This window comes from Epinephelus lanceolatus, chromosome 1 (assembly GCF_041903045.1).
Source record: "Epinephelus lanceolatus isolate andai-2023 chromosome 1, ASM4190304v1, whole genome shotgun sequence".
Taxonomy (NCBI): Eukaryota; Metazoa; Chordata; class Actinopteri; order Perciformes; family Serranidae; genus Epinephelus; species Epinephelus lanceolatus.
The window spans coordinates 50310749-50331901 of record NC_135734.1 but is presented as its reverse complement, the minus strand read 5'-3'; the positions used below and the strand labels follow the sequence as shown (position 1 = coordinate 50331901).

The following is a 21153-nucleotide window of genomic DNA, read 5'->3' as shown; positions in this document are numbered from 1 at the left end:
TTTCACACAGGCAGATTGAAAATGGATGCCGAGAGGCAGATTCTACAATGTAAATTGCAGACACATTGTGCACGTGTTCCAGCAGCGTGGCTTCGTAGTGACAGAGTGCAGGAACCAGACCAACCTGCCTGTGTATTTATTTTTAAAAAAAAAAACAAGTTTGTGAGCATTAAATATTCTGTCTGTGACTGAAGAAGGGTTTGCAAATCATTGCATTCTGTTTTTATTTATTTTTTACACAGCGTCCCAACTTTTGTAGAACTGCTGTTACATTTTGCACCCTCAGCAGTATATATCTGTCTCTACACTCAACCTCTAGAAGTCACAGTGGACTGTTAGAGAAGAGGAATGAAGAGCGTAACATGTAGCAGGATTTTACAGTAGGACGTGTACAGTATCCTCCTGTCTGTCTGTCTGCTCCTTCATTACATTTCAACCTTTTGGTGTTTTTTAACTATGTGAGGTGTGACTTAAAAATTTAAGTCACACCTCACATAGTTCATTTTCTTATCCTTGTGACTGAGGGAGACGGACTCTCAGGCTTTAGATGTTGGAGCGTTTTTGAACTCATCAGAAAGGAGAGTTTAATAACACTGTTCTCACAGCATCACCACACAACAGTCGTGTTCTCAACAGGTGACAGTGATGAATCATCCGTCCCATGCAACACTGAGTCTCTGCATGTTGATTTTAATAGTGTGCAGAAATTACCTGAAACCAAATGATGACTGAATGGAAGGAAATAATTCAAAGCACCGGTGTGTCGCACAAAAATCTTTGCTGCAAATGAACTTTTTAACTTAAATCTACCTGAGTGGAGGACACTCTGTTCTGACCTTCACACGCTTCGCTTGCTTCCCGCCTCGCTGTCTTTCAGGGTGCTTTCACACCTGCCCTGTTTGGTTCAGTTCAATCAAACTCAAATTGTTTGCCCCCTTAGTGCGGTTCGTTTGGGCAGGTGTGAACACAGCAATCGTACTCGGGTGTGCACCACCAGCTTTGACTTGAAAGTGGTCAGAGCCAGGGCTTTTCTTACACACTGAAAATGAACAAAAATTTGATTTGATCTGGATCGTACAATAAGGCGTGTGTGCTTTGTTCTTTCAGCAGCCCCTTTTATACTGCCTCTTCAAGGTGGGAATTCCACATGGTTTGCCACCTGGCCGCTCTGTATAAAAGGTACAGTCTCAGAATAGGGGGACAGAGTTGTCTCACCTTGAAGCAGGCATCACAGGTTGTAATGGTGTCCGAACAATGTCTGTATGAATGGGACAGCCGGCAGGACAGGACCATGTGTGTAGCATGTGTGTGACATTTTGACAACGTGAGAAAATCACCTGAAAATAAGAGCTGTTGTATTTGGTTACCTTAGAATGAGCTGTTTATACCTGCACAGGGAGCAGGTCACTGTTCATGGAGGTCGCCATGTTCACTGCCATGTTGTGTTTTGTGTCACCGCCACAGTGGCCCAGAATGGACAAACCAAACACTGGCTCCAGACAGGGCCATTTGCGTTTTTGCATCAGGTGCTGTTGGAAGAAGCCGCTCTGTGACAAGCAGAATCAGTTAAACAATAATTTCTTAATGTGAAACAGTTTCATTCTGTGTTTTAACTGGTTTAAATCAGCTGATCTGTTTGTTTTGGAGAGGAGGAGACCTCTGTAGATAATTTAGCTCCTGAACAATGAACACTGAAGGAATTCTAACCAGGAGACGTTTCAGCTGGTTGCAATCTGCAGTCCTCGCTGCTAGATGCCATGGGATCCTCCTAAATCTGACACACTGGACCCTTAAATGTAACTGAAACACTGTGTTTGTTCTGTGAGCTTCTGTGTTTGTGTGTCTAACAATAAAATGTGTGTCTGTCTACAGAACATGCGAGTCCGCAGCATGTGTGGGGACACGTACTGCACCAAGAGCGGCAAGAAATTCACCGGCCAGGTCCTGGAGAAGTTTATGATCATTGACTGTGAAGAGGTCATCGCCGGGTCATACAGGTTAGCAACACACACACAGACACACACATAAACATACATACACACACACACACACTATCAATCATTAAGCATTTATGTAACCTCTTCACTCGCTTCTTTTGTGCTCGTCTCTTTAAACCCACCACTCCTGTGACATTAACGTGGACTTTAAAGGATTAACTACATAAACAGAGGGCGTGTGTGCAGACATTAATCACTGTCGCCAGTCCAGCAGGAGCGGCTGTGTTGTGAGGCGATTTTGGCGTAGTGACCACACACTGCAGCGTCATGTAACACACACCAGCCTTTTCCTCATACACAATTATTAGAAAAAGAACGGCTGTAAAACAAAGACACAAACAAGGAATACATTTTTCTGATCGTTATTCTGTTCCAAAGCAGAATAACAGAAATGATGATGAAGCTGCTAGCTTTGTGAGAGATGCAGAGAAAAGCACGAGAAGAGGGGAAGAGAAGGTGGAGGTTGGATTGTGGCACGTCTCTGAAAGTTATTAAGAACTTACTCTGGACTCTGCTTTGTCACTTTATGACCCACCTGTCTGAAACCTGCAGTATCTTTTTAACAAGCTTACCTGAAGTGCCCGAATGCATCACTAGCTCGTACAGATCAGGGTCATTATTTCGCTCCTTTGCTTCCCTGTTCAGCTCAAACAAACTATTTGCTTCTCTTGTAGGTGATGTTGCACTCGATCTTTGACTGGTCCATTCTTGTGTTTTGTCTCTGTTGAGGAAGCATGTCCTAAAATACGGATGCTACTAGACTCACAAGTCAGTCTTAAGACGCTTTGCTTAACTAAAGACTGATGTCTTTCTCCCTGATTTTGTGTTTAGATGGGCGGATACAATTTCAGAGTTTAAAAAAAACTCCCTACGTTGCAGAACCAATAGTAAATCCGCAGGGCGGTCCTTCGGCGGCTCGCTGAACTTTTGTGCTCGTAAACATAATCCGACTGCGTTAAAAGTTTTAAACAAAGTCGCTGTAAGTCCTTCATTTCCACAATCTTGTGGACTGAGCACACGTTTGATAAAACGGAGTTAAATCTCTCGGCATCCATTTTCAAGCTCTCTGTGTGTTTGTTTCCTTGCGGACGAGAAAAGGGGGAGCGCACATTTCCGGGAGGGCGTGTCCTTTTCAAAAATGCAAGAGGCGTTGCTTTGTTGCCGGCCGTTTTCTCCAGTGTGTTAAACACACTTTAGAAAGGAGTGTCCCCAGACTATCAGAAGGCGGAGATCTCTGATTGTCTGGTGGCGAGACTAGGATGCTATTACCAAGAATGCAACGTGCCATTATGCTGTTGCCTGTTCTCTGTTGAGTTGCGTTCTGGGAAATGTAGGTTCCAGTGTTTTTGGAGTTTGACTCACACTAGAGATTAGAGGTCAGAGGCCGGTTACCTAAAGCACTGCTCTGGCATTTGAGCGTGCCTGCCGCATGTCTGCATTGAAAACAATGAATTTGAGGGCGCAAAAAACACAGCACGTGTACTGCCCCTAATTTTCCTCCTTAAGTATGACACTTAAGGTTTAGTTTTTACCTTAGCTGAGGATGTTACTTTGAGGTGTTGCACAGAATCACTTAAAAGGTACCTTAGTTAAGAAAAGCTGTTAAGGCATTGGCTGCACTGAAAGAGATTTTACAATAGTGAAGTTTGACTGTTTCCATGGAGACCATTTCTTTGCTTGAGCGTGCACTTGTGATAGCCCAGCCTACCTGTTGTCCTCTCACAAAGTTCACCTGCTGGTAAAAAAAATGGCAGAAGATAAGAGGACGCGAAAAAAATTGGTGGGAGGAAGAAAAAAAATCAGACTTCTAGAGGATCCAACTAAAGAAAGAACAAACTGAAAAGTAAATTTGATCCGAAGATAAGAGCAAACATGAAGCAATGAACGTGGGAGGAAAATGCAGTGTTTGGATTGAAATTTCACGGCAGTGTTTGCAGACGGGTGAGGGCGTTTGAAACCAGGTAAATGACGCTGCCCACCCTCGACTTGTTCATGAAATGCCTCCCCAATAACTGATTGGAAAGATCGCGGTGCATAAAACCACAGAGCAGTCACTTAGTGTGCCAAGGCTGGAAGAGCTCAGCTTCAGAAAGTTGAGTGATCCAACTTCAGACGTTGAGTCAAATCATAAACTGACCTCCAGCAAAACCAATCGATCCTCCCAGTCGTGGAACACTCAACAGTTTAACAAACTTTTACTTAGAGTTAGAGTTTAAAATATATCCTTAAAGTTTTGTGCAACTGAATTTATTTAAAGGAAACCTTAAAATCTTAGCTTGAGGTGCTTTGTGTGACCGGCCCCAGGACGTCCCGGCCTCTGCTGCATCAGTTTTGACCATCTTTGTTTTCCTCCGTCTCCTTCATGTCCTGCAACTTGCAGGAAGTGTGATAGTAAATTGATTTGAAACACACATGGCGGTGGGGAGGTGATGTCGATCAGTGTAATTGTGAGGATGTCTATAATTTGCATAATGCCGCAGTAATTTAAGAAGAAGAAAAAAAGGATCACAGATTGCTGATCTGTATCTATAAGAAGACGTGTAGGTGGACTCGTCAGACGGAGACACTCAGACAGTCGATACAGCACATATGAACAAAGATGAAGGTGTTTAACGACAGCAGAGTCTGTGAACTGCTCATGATCAGCATTTTGACATTTACTTTGCATGTTTCCTGATAAGCAGGACTGTCAGCAGGTAACAGAAGGAGGTCAGCTGAGCTCAGAGGCCATCATGAGTTTTTTTTGTGTGTGTGTGTGTGTGTGTGTGTGTGTGTAAACTGTGTAACAATGCCCGTGTTGTGCGGCAAAGTGGCCGCGCTGCCGACAGCGAGGAGCTGTTGATGGTATTTGAAACTGTTATGAGAATACCTGAGTAATGACTGTAATTACAGCTACACGCTCAACAAGTTAATGAGACGGAGGGCCTGAACAGCAGGAGACTGCAGAGGAATGTTTACTGAGCGCACATTTAATCACACAGGAAAAGACAGGACTTTCAGCTTTAAGATTTAATGTCACTCTCATTCATTTTTTCTACGTGTCTGTCGCTCGTACTCGGCCTTTTGTGTCGCTCAGGTTTCTTTAACTCTTCACAGTGTGTGTAGGATTTCAGTTCAGCTGGAAAATTATTAGATGCCCAGTCTAAAGCTGCAACTGATGATTATTTTTATTATCAAATAATGCTGCTGGTTATTTTTTGATAAATATCTTTGTCAATAAAATTTTAGAAAACAGTAAAAGATGCCTGTTAAAATTCCCCTCAGCCCAAAGAGATGTGTTCATATATAATATATATATAATTCCCTCTCTAATATCTGTTTTATATTGCTGTGAAAACATCTCCCTCAAACAGCTGGATTTATTCATTCGTTCATAAGTTTTTCACCAAAAACTACATTTTACAAGATTACATGTGAACACATCATTAGAACGTTATAATTTACCTTCGCCCAATACTTATCTCTACTGAGTAGAGCTTGAACGCATCATAACATAACTCAGTATAACCTCTGTGAGCTGTTAGTTGCGGCCACCTGCTGCTAACAGCTAACAGCTAACGTTAATCAGCTCTCCTCCTGCTGATGTCAACACAGATTTGTTGTTCACAGTGGAGCATTATCAGGGAAACTAACAGGTGCGTCCTCTGACGTGATGATAGTGACTTTATTGCGTCCTGTCATCCCGAAGATGTCCTGGAAAAGAAAATGTGTTTGTCTCAAACATGTTTTTATTGTTCCCAGGACGACAGGATGATGTTAGTCTGGAGCTCTGCTTTTAAGCCTGCGCAAAATCAAAGTGACATAACAGGAAAACATCAGGCACTGCTGTTGATGAATGTCATCCTATCAGTTGATTGGCTGATGGCTGCCAACCAGGCGAATATTTACTGATACTGAAATCGTTGAATCTCTATGATCAACTTTTCCATTAACTGATCGTTTGATGTGACTTTTTCATCTCAGATCATTTTGTTTTATCATTGCTTTTTACTCCGACAGGGAGAAGTGTGTGTGTGGCTGTGTGTGTGTGTTTGGACAAACAGAGCTGTGAAACTGCTGATTTTAACAACTTTAATGTCGTGATTCTACCTGCTGCCTCAGTTAACACACCTGAGGTTGTTCTGTCATTAATGGGACACTGTTAGTTTTGTTTAACTTCATAAATTACATTTACTATGTGACATTTGAAGATCGACTCTTTTGTTAAGTGTGAACTTCTGGAGCTTCTTGTGGAGATTTGTGGAGCCCATCTGTGCTGTCTGGCTGCAGCGAACTGGTAACTGTGTCTGACCAACAAACAATGAGCAAGATGTCACTATGATTTTATACAGTTAGGAGAGCGCACGTTTAAGCTGCTTGAGACTGACATGGGCCCTTTATGAGCCGATGTCATAATGACGTCATGCTATCACCTGGAGGTGCAGCTGCCTCTCCCCCACAGGGCTGTAGGCTCCATAGGAGTGTTAAAATGTGTTTGTCTTGTTGTGTTATTGGGAGCCAGAATAGAAGGAGTCATGGCTCAAAACCAGCCGCCACTGCCCGTCAACAAAAACAAAGACAACTATGGTTAAATGTGATAAGACCAAAGGACTGGACGGAGGCCATCATCAAAAATGCTCACATGTGCAGCGCACACTTGGAACACTAACTTTTTAGCACATTAGCTAACGTTAGCTTCCATAGCAAAACAAACAAGTGTGGTCCTCCTTTGTAAGATTGGCTTCCTGTGACATCATCCATCCACTGAGTGAGAGCATACGGGTCGGCCAGTCTGGTCCCGTTGGTCAGTGTTTACTTATTCAAGTAACACTGGCGGTCCCGGAGAGTGAGTGACCTGACATGGTGCGTTGGTAAATTCAGTCTGACGCTCTACACTAAAATGAGAGCCCTGTTGGTGGAAGAAACGCAGCGTTATATTTCTACATGAATGAACCAACGGTTAAGTTAATCACACATTCACTCCGCTCGGCGCTCTGCTGCTCCGTCTCCACAGACAGAGTGTCCAGAGTGCGCTCTGCCACTCTGAGAGTGCGCTGCTCTGGATAACCCAACGCTACATTCAGACAGCGCTCCCAATTTATCAACGCTCCAGTTTGTGTCAGAGTGCGCTCCCACACTCACAATGAGTGTTTCTGAACGCACCACTCACATCATCTTCCTCCACTGTCTATAATAAGACAACAGAACTTGCTAGCTAGCGCTAGCTAATGTCTGCGGAGAACTGTTTTGCCTCAAGCTAAGCCCCGCCCACCAAAAAACTGTCACACTGTTTATTAACAGTTAAAGGGTCTGTTAGAAAGATGTAAGAGGTCACAATTAGCTGAGGTGCAGCTGGTAAGGCCCAGACACTCCAAACCAACATCAAAGAACTAGTGTCGATGAAGGCCGACTATTGCACTGCCTCATGTCGCCTGAGTCTCGGCCATAAAGTTGCACTTGAACACACCACAAAGGCTACAGCCAAAGATTTGTTTCAATCTCACATCCTCTTGACTTGAGACGTTTGTTCACGTTCCTCACTTCTGTTTCTCTTCTCTCACACTGAGTTGAACTGTAACTAAGGGGGCGGGACTTAGAATCAGTCAATTACTAGACCAACCAGCAGCTTACATTAACAATGACGTGTAATATTCCTGAGAAATAATTTAGAGTTCATATCAACACATTCTTTCATATTTGTACCATCAGTCAGCGGATTCAGGCGTCACCACCCGCGCACCTTTAATCCACTCTTTGTTTCACCTCCACAGCTCATCTTCTTCCTCTTCTTCCTTGTTGTGTCAAATTTTGTCCGGTCAAGTTGTTTTCTGATTAGTTTATTTTCTCCTGGCACATTATGTCAGATTTGGCCCGATGGCTGCTGCTGAGTGATTTCACTCGTAAACTAAGTGTGGTTTCAGGTGTTAGGCAACCGAATGGGTCGAGTCAGGCATCAAACCTGCTGGCTGTGGAATGAAGGGTGAGGTCTGGAGAGGTGCCAGGTGGCTCAGTGGAGGCAGTGTTGTCTTATCACCTGAGCACACCTCTGCCTCCCTCCTACACTATCTTCAAACGTCCTCATCGCTCTGATATTAAAACCTATAAAGATGTTGGTTCGATCTTTGATACCAGGGGAGTGCCGTTACGGTGTGATATGTTCAGGACTGATTAGTGTGTTTGACAAGCAAATAATAAAAGTGATTCACTGATAATAAGCAGATAATGCCCACTGATATCTGTTAATGCAAAAGAAACAATTCTTCATATTTTTATAGAGATAATACCAACAAACAGACGTGGCGGGCGTAGTCTTTGGGCTTAACTTCAGCTCCTCTTGCTCAGTGTTTACAAGCACTATAGTAACACGTCATAAATGGTTTAACACACTATTATGTAGTTTTGGAATAGCAGTATGATTGTGTAACATATTTATGTAACTATAACTCCTCCTGAGGGTGCCCATGTAAATGTTCTGGTGACACTCTTTATACATAATGAACAGTGTCCATAAATAAACTAATAGTCCTGACTTGATAAACAGTGTGTTGGTTTGTGCTCTCTTGGATCTATTTTATGAATAACTGTTACTGCTCTTTTCTGTAATGTAACCAGTGCCTTCATATTACTCATGTGTGTGTGTGTTGCTCCACACCTCCACACAATAATTAAAGTATGGCAAAATAAGTGATCAGTCCAGAATGCTCTTTGCCTTATGATCCAACACAACCCTTGCTTTGTTTAAAACAAAAATATTCTCAGACTCCTTTGTCTTTACATGTTCTCTGTGAGATTTCCATGATAGTTTGTCATCCATTATCAAACCCAAAAATCTGACCTGAGACTCTTTCAGTGTCACTCCATCTATAGACGGTGAAACCATTTCATCCTTTTTTTCAAAAACCATAAAGTTTTATTCACATTTAAGGATAACGTGTTGACACGAAACCTTCTTTTCAGTTTGACCATTTCATTTGTGAAACTTCCTGCTAACACTGTCACAAAATATTGTGTCATCCGCAAACAACACAAATTGCAATATATTTGACGTTTCACATATGTCATTGATATACAAAACAAAAAGTTTAGGCCCCGAAACAGAGCCTTGTGGGACTCCACATTCAATCTTCAGAAACTCAGATGCACCACCAGCAAACTGCACATATTGTTGTCTGTTATCTAAATAACTTCACCACTTTAGAACTACTCCTCTCACCCCACACGTGTATCATTTAGACATTAAGATGGCACGATTTGTAGTTTCAAGTGCTTTCTTTTGATCAATAAATACCCCAATTGTGTATTTCTTGCATTCTATCACTGTTGTAATTTATAAAACGTTATTTATTATAAAATGTTAAAGGATGTTTTATTTAATAAATGTTTATAAAGTGCTTTTTAATGCTGAAAATATTTATCAGATTATTGGTGATGTCAAGCAGCAGATATTAACTGTTCCAGGAAGCCGGCAAATTTTATCTTGACCCACATGTCATTTTATGACATCTGTGTTAAAGTGAAAATAGATTTGAGCTTATATTGCAGCCTGTAAGACGACTCTCTTCTGTCCTTTATGACCTTATGATTTATGGTTTATGCAGTGAAGGCTTTCGATGATCAGCTCCTCCTCCCAACATACCAGGAATTTAACTTTAAGTGAATCGTGTGCAACATATCTGAGCAGTGAGTGATTTATCACGGAGGAAAGCCGTCCTGCAGGTTCCTCTTGACTGCTGCAGAACACGGTGTCTCAGCTCGCGTCTCCCGCAGCGCAGCACACCTTAAATGGCTTCAACATGATTTAAATTCAGAAACAGATGTATTGTTTAACTGATTTTGTTTTGCACTGCATGTGGTTTGGTCTCTGCAGAGATTATTAAAAGCCTTTTCATATTTAGTTTTTATGAGGCTGTTTAAAACACTCTGCAAATGAAAGTGGATCAGTGAAATAGAACAACACCTGCTGAGGGACAAGTTAGTGCACGTGTTGTAAACAAGCCTGAGATGAAACACTGTAGTTATCTGTCACTGTCACGGCATCATCCCTCCAAAATTCTTAGCTCTCTTCATACTGAAAGAAAAGTTAGCAACTAAAGCTGATACGTTTTTGGTCATTTCTGATTCTTTAAGTGATGTTTGTAGACATTAGATTCAGATTAGTTGAGGTCAAAAATTGCAGCAAAAAAGTAAGCTGTATGTTTTAATTAGAGCTGAGATTGTATTTGCTTTTAAAGGTCCAGGTGTAGGATTTAGGGGGATCCCTCAGAAGAAATGGAATATGATAATAAGTATAATCACCTAAAAATAAGAATAGTTGTGGTTTCGCTACCTTAAAATGAGCCGTTCACATCTAGATAGGGAGCAGGTCCTCGTCTACGGAGATCACCATGTTGCACCGCCATGTTTCTGCTAGGGGTGGGGGAAATATTCGATTCTTAGATGCATCGCAAAGCAGAGATGGACGATTCAGCATTAACTCACAAATGTCATTATTCAGTTATCTAAATGTTTGTTAATAATGTGATGTTGATCAACAGTGAGAGCAGTGGAGCAAAGGGACAGTCTACAGCGCAGACACGTTGGAGTTAACTTGTAATTCATCTTCACAAAAAGCAGCAGTTGCAGCATGTTTTAATGTAGTGTATAAATAATTACATTTGCAAGGCGAGCATGAAATATATTGTGAATACTTTCCTCTGCTGTCACCCAGAGATGTTAACGGAGCAGCGATCAGCAGTGACGTTAACAAACAAGCCCTGCTGACCAACACACACTGCAGCATTAAACAAATTAAACCAACTCTGTGGTGATGAAAAGACCTCTCTGCTCACCTCAAAAACCCTGCTACCAGTCCGATGAGTGTCTTGGTTTTTCCCAGAGCTGAGGTTGCAGCGGAGAGGAGACATTAACACAACACGGCAGAGCCAAAGAGCACACTGCCTCCCCCTTATTTTGCTATTCCCATACAGGCAGGAGACTGCAGAATGCTTTTAAATTAATTATTAATGCAGTTAACTATAATAATTTTACTATTCAAAAGTACGTACAGTATGAAAACACTGGACACTACACCGGCATAAATATCCCACAAAAGATCAGTGTGTGCAACTGCAGATGGATAAAATCTGAGTGGTTTAAAAGCTCAGGTATGGAGACATTTTGGCTCTGAGGTTGAATGGAAAAGGGACCTGTACCAGGGCCAGATGGTATGCAGGTAAATTCATCTGTACACACCAGAGAGATCCCTTAGATCTTATCTTATCTATTTTTATCTGTTTTAGGAATTAGTGTTATATTTTTATTATCTCCCTCTTTTTAAGAAAAACGATAATAATAGTACCCTCATGTTTTATTTGTTTTATCATGTCCTGATCGTTTTTACATATGTAAAACTTTATCATCTTATATTATGATATTTTATGTTTATCATGTATGGTAACTTGTTTGTCATGTATCTTAAGCACGTTGACTTTACACTTGTCGTATGAAATGTGCTATATGAATAAAATTGACCTGTTAATTTAATTACAGTCACACAGTGAGAAAAATAAATCATGTATGATGCATCAATAATCGTTTTATCATCGAATCATCGCCCTCTGAATTGTAATCAATTCGAATTATGGGGTGTCTGGTGATTCCCACCCCCAGTTTCTACAGTAGCCCAGAATGGACACACCAAACACTGCCTCTAGATAGGGCCATTTGTGTTTTCACGTCAGCATCGGGAAAACACTGATTTGTAACATGAAATTGTTTTATTCAGTGTTTTGACTGGTTTAAATCAGCTGGTCTGATTGTTTTTGAGAGGAGGAGACCTCTGAGGATAATTCAGCTCCTGGTTAAAACCTCCTGAACAATGAACACTGAAGGAATTCTAACCAGGAGAAGTGTAAGCTGGTTGCAGCCTGTAATCCTAACAGCCAGCTGCCACTAAATCCTCATAAATCTTACACACTGTTTCCTTAAATGTCCAAAATGTTCTCATAAAAAATCTCTGTCAATAATCTGGTGCTCCGGACATCGTCACTACAGATCCTGTCTGCTGACGATTCGCTTGTCTTAATTCTAAATATTTGGTTTTGGTCATATGTCTTTATCCGCGTGCCTCGGGCCTGCTGGGTGATATGTTGCTTTCACTTGAAGTCAGATGTTTTCAGTGATCATATATACACCTCTCAGCCGGTGTCCTCTGTTCAGCCGGTGTTCATGCACCTGTCGAATGCTGCTGGCAGATAAGATGATAAGCTGAGTCACTGCAGTGACTCATCATCGTCCAGGAAATTGTTAAGGCAGATCTGCCGGTTTATCAGCCAGTGGTGGACGGAGATCATTTACACAGAGACAGCTGACGGACAGGTTCGATATTTAAGTCACAGTTTTGTTTCATAATTCCCAGTTGTCATGATCGGCATCGTGTTTACAGTGACCAGCCGCACACTTTAAAAACATGCCACACACATGCTGAACATAGTAAACAGTATGCAGAGTCATGTAGGCGGGTCACATTTGGAATTACTAGGTGATGTCATTTCCTGTTCTTATCTTGCGTCCTGTTTATTATTCAGTTGTTCCTGATGAACACATTTTATGGGGGCAGTGTGAGAATTGAACGACCCTTAGCATAAGCACACTTTCTTGAAACACATGTTGAATATTTACTTCTATATGTACTTTACTCTTTTTTTTATCTTTCTTTTTTATTTTGAAGCAACACAACAGACCGTATGTTTTACCTGAATCTCTCTGTGCAGCTCGGTGGTTTCACACTCTCATATTCTGTCTCCTCTCTAGTTTCACCTGGCTGTCGGCTCAGGTGCACAGCAACATGGTGATGCATTTCTCAGGTCGCATCACCGACAGCTTCGACCGGGAGTTCCGCTGTCTGTACGCCGACTCACAGATCATCGAATGCTTCTACAACCCAGAGGAGGAGGGGATGCCCTACTACCCGTCATATCAAGCCATGATGGGTCCCGGCATGGGCATGGTGCCTGGGCCGGTCATGGGGCTGGATTTACTCTCTGACAGGTACGAAGCTGGAGTCTAGCTGCTAAGACATTTGTTTGTTTGTTTTTCTCTTTTTCAAGGGATACGACTAGTAATACATTTTAATCTACAACGTGTCTCCAGTCTGAGAGGCCTGCACCATGTTTCACTTATAAGACGGGTCCAGACTTGGGGGGATGAAGAGGGATGGCAGGTTAACAAGGGGGTGTCTATATAACCTTTCAAATAAACATTTCAAGGTGTTTTACATAGAAAAAACTAAAATAAAACAACTCAATTTACAACACTAAATTAATACAACCCTGATTCAAAAAAAGTTGGGATGCTGTGTAAAGCCCAGTTCAGACCAAAGATCCAAGCCGAGGCGAGCTGAAACAGTCAACTGCACAATGTGACGTTCTGCAACGTTGTAAAAAGCTGCCGGTTCACAGGAAGTGACCACCATGAGACGGCGTATCATCTCTAGCCAACAACTCTCTGTGCTTCTGATCTGTAACGTTGACAGGAAGTGACCGCCATGAGACGGCGTATCATCTCTAGTCAACAACTCTCTGCGCTTCTGATCTGATTTGCAGCTTTTCAGACTTATTTTGTGGCTGAATATAATTTGTAGCTTCTTAAAATCTGAATGAGGATAGTGATAGTGAGATACTGGTTACAGTGATGGAGCCAGCAGCAGCAGCGAACCACCATCTGACACTGGCACATCGTGAGGACGGAAACAGAGGGCTCGTTGGCTGTTGTCTTGTCTGTGTTCTACAACGGTTTCATCTCGTCGCCAATCTTTGGTCTGAACTGGGCTTAAAACGTAAATACAAACAGATCCTTTTTGACCCATATTCAATTGCCGTCCCCAGTGGCAGCATCAAAGTGCATATTTACAAAAACAAAGATTTTAAATTTTAACACTGAATATCTTGTCTTTGGACTGTATTTAATTGAATATGTCAACAAAGATTTGAAAATAATTTTTTATAAACATTTTTAACAGCATCAATCTGGCACATAAAACACAGAGTGAAGTAAACAATATAAACAAGGTAAGCTCATGGTGTGTGCGCTCTGCAGACCTGTTTAATATAACGACAAGTTCAACATTTTGTGAAATGCTCTTATTCACCTTCTTGCCCAGAGTTGGATCAGAATCAGAATCAGCTTCGTATAAGATGTACAAAATATTATAAATACAGTAAAAAAAAACACAAACTGAAATGGAACTGGAAACTTGCTGAAGGATCAGTCCCAATAATAACTGCAATATTTAAAATAGTTTTATTTGCTGTAGGTTTTTGGAGTTGAGCAGTTCTCAGTAGAATAATATAGATTTTTGTTTTTTGTTGGATCTTGTATGATGATATAAAATACTGACAGTTTGACTAGTTTATGTTTAATCTGTGGATTAAATTTTCATATTGACCTGATGTCATCTCTCCCCTCCTCCAGCAGGCAGAGGGAAAGGGTGTGCTCTGAAAACTCCAGCAGCCAATCAAGTAACAGCGTGTCCAGTGTGAAGGCTGCTCCCGGGATGACCGCTAACACGGTCTACAAGGTCACTCAGGGTCACGACAAGAAGGAGCCCAGCAACAACCCTCACCTCAGCCCTGAGAGGAGAGGTGGAAGTGCAGACCGAGGCGGAGGACAAACCCCGACTCCTCAGACTCACGTCACACCGGGTGCACGGGTGTCTGCTAACGGAGGAACCAATCACACCTCAGCTATGGACCGACCACCGCCGCCTTACGGTCACCAAAAAGGCATCGAGTGGAACAAGCCCAGTCAGACAGATGTCATGCGGTCAAATATTGGCGGCACCTCCTCCAAGTTCCAGGCTTTGGGGCTGTACGACCACAAACCAGGCATGTTCCACGGCGCCGGGCTCGTCCCCGGCACCCCGAACTCAAACCTTAACCCCAAGACCCAGACACCCACCCCGATCAATGACAGCAAACTCACCCCCAAGCAGAGGACTTCTTCCAACCAGTTCCTCAACAAACTCTCAGACCTCTTCCTGCCCCCCTCCAACAAAGAGACCTACAACTTCCGGAGGTCGCCCTCCCCTCACGGCACCTCGGCCTGGGGGGGACCGGACCTCTCTCAAAGTGAGCCGGAGAGTCAGCAGAGCCCACCGCCCCCACCCTCGCCGGGCGTGTTGATGAGTCGGCAGGACCAGAAACGAATGACGCTGGGCCACAGCAAGCTGGACCTGGTGAACCAATACAACAAGATGAAATCCAAGCAGGTGTACAGCCGCTTTGAGCTCAAGACCACCAACTAAACTGAGTTCAGACTGATGTCATTATTTAACTCTCTTTCAAAACCTTCATTCCTCCTGTGTCTCCTATTACATACTCACAGCTAGGGATGTCAACGGTTAACTGTTAATTCGTTAACCACAACAATATTTGTGACCGGCTATTCATGTCCAACTCGTTCTCATTCTGAAGTCATCAAATAACACTGCTTTGTCAGTGATTTCAGCGACAGACACCGACGCCAAAAGCCACCTTTTGCGGTGTCATGATATGCTGCCGGTCGGCCGGACGGCACCTGTTGCAGTGGTATGATGCCGCTGGACGGCATCACTTTGAAACGCTGCCGGTGACATAATGTAAGGAGCAGGAGAGGCCCTATAGGGCAGGTGGCAGGGGTGCTGGATGGGTCCAACATACCCCAGACTTTAATTTTACTCCCCAGGAGTTTGGTGTTCTCTTCCCGTATGAATGCAGAGCCAAAACATGAACCTAACCATTTGCTTTTGTTGGCAGTCCAGGACGCCGCAACCAACGCCTGAACGTCAGCAGCAGATGCAGGAGGATACCTCATTCTTAATCTGTAGACATGAAAAGCGACGCTATATGATGGTCTGTAGGTTAATTTTGCTACTCTTCAGTTTGCTGCACTGCGCACCAACCAGATCTAATGGGAGATAGTGAGGCTGCCAGTTGTGTTCATATGCAGAAACATCGTGCAGACTGTCTCCAGATAGTTAGCCTTGGCTGCTCTGCACTGTGAACCAATTGGGTTTGGTTGGGAGCTAGCTAGCAGTACCAGCCATTTGGCGATTACCTTGTGTATGCTGTCCCAATCCAGCAGCACTGCTGTGGAGACATTGCGCTCACTCTCCGGTCTCCCCCCAGGTCGAAGAAGTTTTGGGGCTCAAAATGAAGCCACTTACTTACTGGTGTGACCAAAGAGGAGACCAGAGAGTGGGCACAATATTTCCGCAGCAACATCTTCCCACCATCAGGACGGCTTTACCAGAGGTTATCCCCACTAGCTAGCATCCATGCAGCCCTGCTGGTTTGCAGTGCAGAGCAGCCAAAATAATGTGAGCTAACCAGTGAAGGGTGGGCACTGGGCACTATGGTTTAGCATGTTACCACAGCCGGTGGCCTTTCTGTCAGCAAAGCCAACAGAAAATGTAATAAAAGGCAAAACAGTTACATCATAAAACATTAAAATTTTACCACCTCTAAATGGATAGCGATTTGAAATGTGATGCTAAAGCTCACTGAGTCAATGGAGCACCGGAGTAAAATGAAGAGCCTCTTGTATTTCATGTCAGTTAGTGTTTTTTTTTCTTGGTAATTACAGGTTATTTGCAGGTTAATGGGTGTCAGGCTATAGAAAGCAAAATTAACCAAAACTGACATTCCTACTTACAGCCCGTGAAGACAAGTCTCCATGGACTCTGGTCGTTTTTATAAAGTGGCCGGTCCTTCGTCTTCTTCCTCTGTACAGTGATTCCTGGTGGACATGGAGCCGTTACAGCCATGTTGGCTCACAGGCTCCTTCTCTGAGATTCTTGAAACCATATTGCCTCTTTTATCTTGTGAGGAGCCTTTACAGCTGCAGAGGGGATGTGACTCTTTGTGGGGTCGTAGTTTACACACATGAAAAAATCAAATATTGAAAATGTTCTGTGAAAATCACCCATCAGCCCATTTTCAACCACCTGAGGCACTGTGTTTATGAAATAAGGTTCTTTCTAAAAGACAAAAGTTTTAAAAAAGATGGCAGCTGACCTGTGCGCTGAAGCCACTGCCACGCCCCCATTTCTCTATATAAGGATATACGCTTGTCTAGAAGGTTAACGTGGAGGAAGTTATCTCTACGCACATCTAAAGGCAATGACACACCAGTGAAGGGCCGTCAGTGAGCGTCTGTGAATGTAATGACAGTCAGAAACAGCTGATCAGCCATCAGTCACTCTTTTCAAAACATGTTCAAACATGTCGATCTCTGATTGGCTCTCTCTGACTGAAATATCCTCCAAGTAAATTAGATATACCATTGTAACACCTGCTCAGAGGTACATCAGAATCTTATACCCTGCATGCCTGTTAATAGGCGACTAAATAATTAGCTGGCTACAAATGAACATATGTACAATTTCTACGAAATAAAAACTGGGACACTCCATTTTCATAGGTTAAGTTTTTGATTGTTAATTGATGAGGATGAAAGGGTGTCAGTTTCATGGTTATTTAAGACATTTGGACAATGTGTTTGGAAATTAACAGTTTTAAATATTGTCTGTTAAAGCCTTGTCAGTCAATTACAGTTTTAATATGTTATGCATTTAGTTAAATGGTGTGTGTTTACATTCAACCTGTGGTCTCATTTATAAAACAGTGTGTAGGATCCATACTAAAAATGTACGTATGGACAGCCAAAAATGGCGTGCGCCAAAAAATATTTAATTTCCACAATCAGGCTTCAGCGTCACCGTCTGTGTCGCCAGTTTCCCATCTTTAAAATGTTCATCACTATGGGTCTGTTTTTATAGTTCACAATTTTTGTGTGTGATGTGGCGTACGCCTCTTTCAGGCCTCGTTTTGTGAATATGTAATATTTATAAATGAAACCCCAGGCCTTTATCATTTGTACGCGTGGTCTGAGGCAGGACTAAATTTGATGAATCCCAGATTTCTACTAAAAACTTCATGCGCACATTTTGGGCACAGATTTGTGCGTTCACACTGTTTGTGACTGAGGCCCAGGATTCCCACAAAACTGTTTACATGACCAATGAAAATAAGTATTCCACTAATATTCCAGTTTATTTTGCTTCTTTGCTTCAAAGTAGGATTTTTTTCCAAGTTTCTTGTTGAACGGATCGAACACAGCCTCCGTCTTTCATTCCTTGAATATCTTCTTGAAAAGGTCAGTGTTGCGATGTTTGTGCGTATCCAAAAACCTGCTGATACCCAAGTCTTTTATGAAGTTTAAAAGTCGGTGTGTTTCAACTTCACACCAGAAATGTGGGCTTCTCATTCAGGCGCACATCTCTACCCAACAGCCTCGCTAAGTGTTGGCTAGCTGGTTTTTCTACAACGTATCCATGACAACAGACGACGGTGTATGTTACAAACCTCAGCTGAGACGCATCTTCTTAATATGCTGAATGCCTGAAAAATACCGGCATATTCACCATCTTTATCCGAACATGCTTTATTTGGAAAAAGGGCTAATTTGGAATTTCTGAAGAGAATATGTTTCTTACATGACCTGTATCACATTCAGAGTTATATTCGGAATAATAGTGGAATACTAGTAAACGCAGCCGGGGTCTCTTATCTTAGCAAAAATGAATTTTAAAATTTTAATGTCCAGATCAGCTTTGATTGTCAGATTTTTACTGTTTTTATATAATTTGATACAAACTAAATCACTGAACTTAACAGACCTATATTTGGGACAGGCCTTTAATTCCTTTTACACAAAATTATTGCTCAGCAAAGATGGGAAATACACGTCACCCGAGGATAACAGCACCCGGCATACTGACACAACACCGCTTTATCCTGTTAAAACAACACTCATAACTTGGATTCATTTTTATGAAAAACACTTTTGATTCCTTTGGTTGGTGGACCCTTACAGACTTAACAAATATGAATAACTTACCAGGTAATCAAGAAACAGACACATATTGTGACTTTGTGACAGCTACAGAGGAGCGAGGAGTCACTGATTGTTTTGTCCGGTCATCTGGTGCTCATGGTTTTAGTAAAATGAAATCAACCAAGCCAACAATGTGTAGCATCTCATTATTGACAAAAGTTGAAACATTTATATTTCTATGTGCGATCTAAGCAGGTGACTAACATTAACTCAAGTGGGTCGTCAACAATCTGGTTTTATACATCCAAAGAACTTCTGTAAAAATGAACTGTTTGGCAGCCACACCAGGCCTCTCATTCAGACAGGTCTTTATTTGTCAAAATGTGTAGCCACACCAGGCTAGTAACAGGGTAATGGGCATTAAATTGTTAAAAGTTTAACAGTAGTTTGTGTAAAGACGCAGTGATTTAAAGCAGCTGTGATTGTAAAGCAAAACTCTTCACCCTTTGTATTATTCTTTCTTTTGATTGTAACACTTTTTCCTTAGTTTCGATTTTTCCTGTAACACTCCTGTGTAGCTGCAGTCGGTAATCACAATTGGTGGACGTACATTAACGATGCAAACATGCACATGGTTACACTGCAGCCCGGCCGCTGTTTTAATTCAAAAAAAGTTGTCCCCATCGGTCACTTGGACGCAAATCATGGCCAGATCGAATAGTTTTGAGTGTATTTGATGTGCTGATAGACATGGTAGTGAATGCTTTGTTTTCTTCCCTCGGCGTAAAAGGATGACTTTTTGTGGGCTTTCCCAAAAGTACCGACTGTATTATAGCGTATGAGTCGTGCCTTATCATCCTGCCTTAAGGTTTACAATCACATGACAGAAATATCTCCAGTGACTTCAGATAAGTGTTAATAAAGGTACACACTCGTTCCACTGTCACCACAGGGAACAAAACTTGTTGTAAGCAGAAGCAGCGCGACAACATTGCTGGTGCTGTGTTTATTTACAATTCTGGGGAAATTAGGTGTAAAAAATAGAAACTGAAGGGCTCTAAAACGTTTTGAGGCGAAGCAGGTGGAACAACCACAGATGAGATTAACAACAAGCTGTTTGTGATGCGTGTTGAAAGAACTGGCATTTAAATGTTACAGTGCTGTCCGGCCCTCACGATGAGCTCCTTGTATTGTACTTTTTTTTTTTTTACAATAAACAGCATTTTTCACACATGTAGATTTGTATATAGACTGTTCATTAAAACAAATTAGAGACAGTTGATACTAATTGTATTATTTGCTTTATGTTTTAGTTATTTTTACGATGCGTTGTTTTGATGTACAGTAGTTTTTCATCACAGCACTACAGGGCTAAATCGTTTCTCCTCAGCGTGGAGCAGTAGCCATGGAAAACTGATTTTTACTGCTGTTACCGAAGCAATAACGATTGACAGTGATCTATAATTTTAATATGTGACTTTTTTTTGTTTACTGCTCATTTCAGTTGGTTTTGATTTTTTTTTTGTCTTTTTTGTCTTTTTTGTCTTACAACAACGAGCCGGACAATTTGTAGGCATCGTTTCATCTCATGTTTGTCAGACTAATGTACATTACATTGTATATAATACACGAACGGACCGTCAGGAATTTGGGTTATTGTTAAAGGAACACTTCTTAAAGAGATTTGTTTCTGTTATTATATTTTTACAGTATGTTATTTACTGGAGAATGTGAACTTTCTGTGTTTAAAACTTGGTTGTAATTTGTAAGTAAACACGAGGATTTAATAAAACAAAGTTGAAGTTAAGAGCTGTTGTGTGTATGTGTTTTATCACAGCAAAGATTGTCGTCTTCATCAGAAAAGGAAACAAACTGAAAACAGTTTTGGAAGATTTTAGTCATAAGAGAGTAAACAAAAAAACCTGTATTTACAAGAAATGTTATGATCCCTGCAGGGATGGGTAGTAACGTGTTACAAGGAACACACATTAGTGACAAAGTTTTTTTTTTTTTTCATGAAAGACTATTTATATATGTTCCTTTGAGCCAGTAATCTACTTCAGTCAGGAGACTTATTTTTCCAGTGAACAATAATTTATTACAAAAATGCATAATATGATTAATGATTTAAAGTTCTTTGGCAATTAGATCCCACCATGTATATTTAGGGCGTAGTGATACTGTTTTTAGTTTAGGAATACAGTGGCGTGCAAAGGTTTGGCAACCAGTGGTCAGAATTTTGTTTACTGTGAATAGTTCAGTAAGTAGATGATGAACTGATCTTCAAAAGGCACGAAGTTAAAGATGAAACATGCTTTTCAAC

General features: G+C 41.7%; 1 protein-coding gene across 3 annotated transcripts in view; it reads left to right on the top strand.

Annotated features, from left to right (window-relative positions):
• fam83c (family with sequence similarity 83 member C) overlaps positions 1 to 20637 on the top strand; it is a 32237-nt gene extending 11600 nt beyond the window's left edge. For 2 of the 3 annotated variants that reach the window (XM_033627143.2, XM_033627142.2), the window contains 3 exons: positions 1873 to 1997; positions 12768 to 13004; positions 14427 to 20637. In XM_033627143.2, coding sequence (XP_033483034.1) covers positions 1873 to 1997; positions 12768 to 13004; positions 14427 to 15258 — 1194 coding nt within the window. In that variant the 3' untranslated portion in view covers positions 15259 to 20637. The remainder of the gene's footprint in view (positions 1 to 1872; positions 1998 to 12767; positions 13005 to 14426) is intronic. The other variant, XM_078171902.1, reaches the window with a different exon arrangement.
• Positions 20638 to 21153: the final 516 nt, after the last annotated feature.